Source organism: Cystoisospora suis, assembly GCF_002600585.1.
Source record: "Cystoisospora suis strain Wien I chromosome Unknown contig_4790, whole genome shotgun sequence".
NCBI classification, from domain to species: domain Eukaryota; phylum Apicomplexa; class Conoidasida; order Eucoccidiorida; family Sarcocystidae; genus Cystoisospora; species Cystoisospora suis.
The window spans coordinates 3,458-8,982 of record NW_027157582.1 but is presented as its reverse complement, the minus strand read 5'-3'; the positions used below and the strand labels follow the sequence as shown (position 1 = coordinate 8,982).

Genomic DNA, 5,525 nt, shown 5'->3' with positions numbered 1-5,525 from the left:
CAGGGAGAGACAGAGACAGGGAGGGAGATAGGTCTTACACACGATGAAGAGGAAGATAGAGATAGGTAGTAGATAGGAACAGAGGAGAGAAAGGAAAGGAAGAGAAGAGGGCGAGAAAGAGACAGAGAGAGACCGAAAGGTTTCAAGAGGGGGGGGAGAGCATTCAGAGATATTTCATGAGGCCTAGGCCGACAGATGTATTATATGTACATGCCCCTCTATTGATACGGAAATAGATAATGAAATGCGGAGATAGATAGACAGATGTAGATTAGCGTCAATAGGTAGAGAGATAGATAGATAGATATAGACGTGGCGATGATGCTCCTTCCTCCTTTCCCTCTTCTTGTCAACTGTGGTGTAGATATATATATATATATGTATATATATATATAGGTACATACATGTGAATGTGTGTATGTATATACATATGTATGATAGGGAATGTCTCACCCTTTGTTGGTGCCTTTCTCCTGTCCTTTCTTTCTTTCTTTCCATACTGCTGTGAGGGGTCTCCTTCTATACACAAATAGTGCGGGACAACATAACGTGGTCTATCTGTCTCTGTATCTATGTATGTATGTCTATGTATGTAGAGAGACTTTTCTCTTTTTCTCTTCTTTCTTTGATCTTTGTAGATGTCTATCTTTGAGATGGGTAAGACGTGCTTCGAGACGCCATTAGGTCGTCTCCAACGACTTCGCATGGAGGTGGAGGAAATGCTGGACTTTGTTTCTTCTTTCATCGTCCGAGAGCAAATCAACGAGAGTGACCTAGAAATGTCTTCATGTAACGGCAGCTACACTAGCTCTTCTGGCGACGGGAGTTCGGATTCAAGTCATGGAGGAAGAAGAGAAGGAAAAGACAAAGAAAGAGAGAAAGAAAGGACAGGAGGCGGGGGTGGAGGGTTACGAACCATGTATACACAGAAAATGCTGACGCCCGAAGCGAAGCAAACTTTACTCTTTGGTCGCGATCCCCTGTCTCTTATGAGCGAGCTAGACTCCCTACGCATGCAGGCAAGACTAGAAATACTCCAGTCATCTCTCCTCTTTCTCTCTCTCTCTTCTTCTCTATTATAGAGAGATAAAGATAGAGAAGTAGAGAGATAGATCAAAGATAGATTAAAGAGAGATAGATTAAAGAGAGATAGATCAAAGATAGATAGATAGATATCTTTGTGTGTCTGTATTGATGGTGGATCACCAATTTTTCTTTCCTCTTTTCACTCATTCTCCTCTTCACGGGGATTTAGGGGTTCTTTTTTTCTTCATTCTCTTCGTGTCCTATCGATTTCTTTCTTCCTCTCTTCTCTGTTCACTGCTTCTTCTACTATAAGCCGCATTCATCGTTCTATCGCATCTTTATTCCACTCGTCTACGTATGTCTATGATCTATCCATATATATACCTGTACGTGTGTATGTGTAGGCGAGTGCAGGTGTATATACATCTCGACAGAGGTGTGTTGTCTAGACATAATTCACGATGTGTCTCTATGCAGCCATCTCCACATGTATAGGGAAACAGATAGAGACCCTTCGATACACCCCCCAGTCGTTCATCTGTATTTCTTCTCTATGTATCTACCTGCCTATCTACCTATCTGCATACCTCTCTCTCTCTCTCTCTATAGATGGGTTTGTATATGCCTAGATGACATACTTCAATCTCTCCTTCTTCTTCTTCTTCATGTTCCCCCCCTTTTGTCGCCACGATCATCTGTCTCTTCCTTCTTTTCTTTCCTTCTCTCTTTCTCTTCATGTTCTTTTTCTCCCCCGTCTTTCTCTCTTCTCTTCCCCTTTTTCTTCTTCCTTCTCATCACCTCTTTCTCACTCTTCCTCTTTCTTTCTTTTTCTTTCTTTCTTTTTGTGTCTTTCTTTGTCTGTAGATTTTGAGTGTGATGAATGATCCATCTCTTCAGAGGCTCTTTGCAGGAGTCGAACCCACGACAGGAAAGAAGAGCGGAGCGGATCTTCTGCTTCGTCATTTGAATGAGGTGCACTATAATCTTACACATGTCTCTCAAATTTGTGACTTTCCTTCTTTATCTTCTTCTTCTTCGTCATCTAGAGAGGCCAAGAAGAGAGAAGAAAGCAAGGACCGCCTTAGCCTCTTAGCCAAAGAAGAAGAGAAACAGAAGAAAGATGAAGAAAAGAGACCCAATGGAGACGGCACTGAAAGTAAGACCAAACACACAAGGACAAGAAGATGGAGAAGAAGAAGAAGAGTAGTAGCCATAGTAGTAGAAGCTATTCTAGCAGTAGTAGTAGTAGCTGTAGTAGCTGTGCTGGTATGAGTTCTAGTAGGAAGGATGAAGAGTAGGAGATAAAGACACAAAAAATACGAAGGTGAAGGGATGATACAAAGATAAGCTCTCTCTTTCTCACTCTCCTTCCTTTCTTTCTTTCTCGCTCTCCTTTCTTTCTTTCTTTCTCACTCTCCTTCCTTTCTGTCTTTCTTTCTTTCTCGCTCTTGGGTAAGTGGCTTGTCAAATCTAGAGAGAGAGAGAGAGAGGAAATGTCGATATCTACCCAAACAAAAAGAGATGAAAAGAAGAAGAAGAAGATGAGGGACGCATATCTCCCTGACCATGTAGAGGTGTATTTATGTATGTGGACGCATGTGCGTGTATGTGTGACTCTTTGTTTCTTCGTTAGTCCTTCTCTTCGCTTTTCTTTCTCTTCTTTCTCTCGATTCTTCTTTTCTTCTCTTACTCGTAGTGCAGTTTCTCTTCTTCTTCATTCACTAAGTCAAGTCTTATTCGCATAAAGAGAAAGAAAGAGAGAAAGTTAAAATACATCTGCATGCATATCCATCTATGTACAGTAGGAAAGTATTAGTCCCTTGCATGCTTCCACTTGACGCCACCTCGGGGGTATATATATATATATATACATATATATATATATATTCGTGTATGTGGAGGTGTATGTATGTCTTTATGTCTTACGGATAGGAAGGCCATGCTTCCTTTACAGTCTTTTCTTTCGCCTGCTTTCTCTTCTCATTCATTCGTCTCCTGCACTCCAAGATAGGAGAGTGTTTTATATCTCCTCTGTCTCTTATCCATCTCCAGTCTATCTCTACTCTTCAATCTCGCCCTACCAGTCTGTCCTCCTATCTTCAGTTTATTTCCTCGAGGTTCATTCATGATGTATCTATATGTGTAAACGTCTTCTTCTTTTCTATGCGTATACATATGTCTGTGTATATATGTCTCCCCGCTCGCTTCTCTTCCATATGTAGATGTCTGGTTGGATGTGAGGAGAATAAGAAGAAGAAAGGCATATGCTTTCTTTTCCTTTCATAAGACCAAGAATATCAACTAAGGCAAGATTTCTCACTCCTTCCCTGGCTTGGACGATAGTGATAGATAGGAAGGAAAGAACGCTTGGAAAGAGAGCGAGAGAAAGATCTTTTTCTTTCGTTCTCTTCCGTCATGCAAACGAATGTCTAAATTCTCACTTCTTCCTTTCTCTCTTTCTTCGACCTTCTTTCATTCTTCTTTCTCCGTCTCTCTTTTCTTCTTCTTCTCTTCAGATGAGAAGGTGGGGACGACGCAGAAGAAGGGGGAAGGAGAGAAAGACGCAGAAGACGAAGAAGATCAAGAAGAGGAGAAGAAAAAGAAAGACTCGAAAGAGAGCGGGAGGGGAGCGATCTTAACAACGACGGAGACAGGAGCCGTTGGATTGGACGCCTCTTCCTCTTCCTATTCCTATTCCTCCTCGTCATCTTCATCTAGGCATGTATCTGTGAAGACGCAGTACGATATCTATTGCATACCTTCACTTACTCCTCTACTAGAAAGCAGTCGGTAAGAAAACGAAAGAAAGAGAGAAAGAAGGAAAGAAAGAATGAGAGTATCTATCAGAAAAGACTTGCGAGCACAGTGAAAGATGGTGAAGGCGGTTTGCTTGGATAGATCCTTCTCTCTCCTTCATACCTATGTATATACATGTATTTAGATGTGTAGCTGCTGTATGTGTTTGTATAGATATGTTTTCTTTCTATGTCTCTGTCTCTCTCGTTATTCCTCTATCTATCTATCTATCTTCAGCGCCTCTTAAAGATACCACGGACGGAAGAGATCTTTCTTTCTTTCTCTCTCACTCTTTCTTTCTATCTTCCGTTTCCTTTCTTTCTTTCTATCTATCTATCTATCTCTTTCTTTGTGTATGCATGCGGTAAAATATGTGCGTGTAGGTCATCACCATTTTTTCGGCTCCGAACTACTGCGATGTGTACAACAATAAAGGCGCGGTCCTCAAATTCGAGGTGAGAAGGGGGGGGATGCATGCATTCTCTCTCTTTCTCTCTTCTCTTCTCTCTCCTTCTGTAGTGTCGTCTTCTTCTCTCTTCTTTCTCTCTCTCTCTTCCCTTCTTTCTCTCTTCCTTCGCTTCCTTCCTCCTATCACCGTCTATATTTTCTTTCCTCTTTTGCTTTTTCTCTTCTTTCTTAGGCTCCTCATCGTCGTTGTTCTCCTTCTATCTCTCGATTGTGCTCGATGTCTCACTCTTCTTCTTCATTCTTCATCTATAAAGAAGTGTGTCTATCGTCTCGATTCTCTAAAGATAATGTAGGAAGAGATAGATAGATAGAGTGAAAGAAGATAGATAGATAGATACTTGGAGCTTCGTACATTTGTAATAGAGAAATACTAGCTGTATGTTTCTGTGTGTTGCGTCGATGTATGAATAGAGGTGAATGAGGTATCCATCTATACAGCTGTATGTGTATAGATAATATACAGGAGTAGTTGGTCTTGTATGTTATGTCTATGGTTTCTCTCTTCACATTGCCAAGGAGAAGGAGCGTGCGGGAGAAGTCTGGAGTCATAAAAAGTTTCCTTCTCTTTTCTTCTCATTCCTTTCTTTCCTTCTCTTGTCTCTTTCTTCTCGCTTTTCCCGTCTTTTCTTTTTCTCTCCATCTTTCTTGCATCTATTTCTATCTATCTGTCTCTCTATCTATCTATCTTTATCTTTCTCCTTTCTTCTTTATCTCTCTCTCTCTCTGTGTAGAATAATACTTTGAACATTCAGCAGTTTAACTTCAGTCCCCATCCTTATCACCTGCCAAATTTCATGGACGTCTTCACCTGGTCGATTCCTTTCGTATCTGAAAAAGGTAGACAAAGAAGAAGAACTTTCTCTCTTTCTCTTTCTTTCTCTTTCTTGGGGAGGTGTCTCAGAAGCGGAGAAGAATGGTAGACATGACTTCTCTCGTGAACTCGGGCGTGTTAAGCCAGGCAGGCATCGAGCTATCCTAGTCTTAAGAAAGAGAGACAGATCTAGATGGATAGACAGAGAGCCAGGCTGTGGTGACAGATCAAAGATAGATAGATAGATGATCGAAGAGGAGAGAAAAGAAGAGAGATGTCGAGGCCTTCTGGTGGATGTGTGTCTCTCGTGGCGCTACCTTTACCCACACTTTTCGTAGATCTATCTCGAGACTTCTTCTTCGTTTTCTTCTTAATCTTGACCACCACACCCGTCATGTTCTTTCTCATCTTTTTTTCTCCTGTA

At 41.3% G+C, this 5,525-nt stretch overlaps 2 protein-coding genes across 2 annotated transcripts in view; both read left to right on the top strand.

Moving 5' to 3' along the window:
• Positions 1-643: 643 nt before the first annotated feature.
• CSUI_008518 (uncharacterized protein) lies at positions 644-3,815 on the top strand (the record flags this gene model as incomplete). Its single annotated transcript, XM_068068647.1, has 3 exons — positions 644-1,019; positions 1,891-2,182; positions 3,543-3,815. Coding segments are annotated over exons 1-3 (930 nt in total), but the record flags the coding sequence as incomplete, so codon positions are not given.
• A 390-nt stretch (positions 3,816-4,205) lies between these two features.
• CSUI_008517 (protein phosphatase 2b catalytic calcineurin family phosphatse superfamily protein) overlaps positions 4,206-5,525 on the top strand; it is a gene marked incomplete at its 3' end in the record, with an annotated part of 4,640 nt that continues 3,320 nt past the window's right edge. Inside the window, exons 1-3 of the mRNA XM_068068646.1 lie at positions 4,206-4,277; positions 4,463-4,579; positions 5,022-5,127. Of these exons, the coding sequence (XP_067919377.1) occupies positions 4,508-4,579; positions 5,022-5,127 (178 nt within the window). The 5' untranslated portion in view covers positions 4,206-4,277; positions 4,463-4,507. The remainder of the gene's footprint in view (positions 4,278-4,462; positions 4,580-5,021; positions 5,128-5,525) is intronic.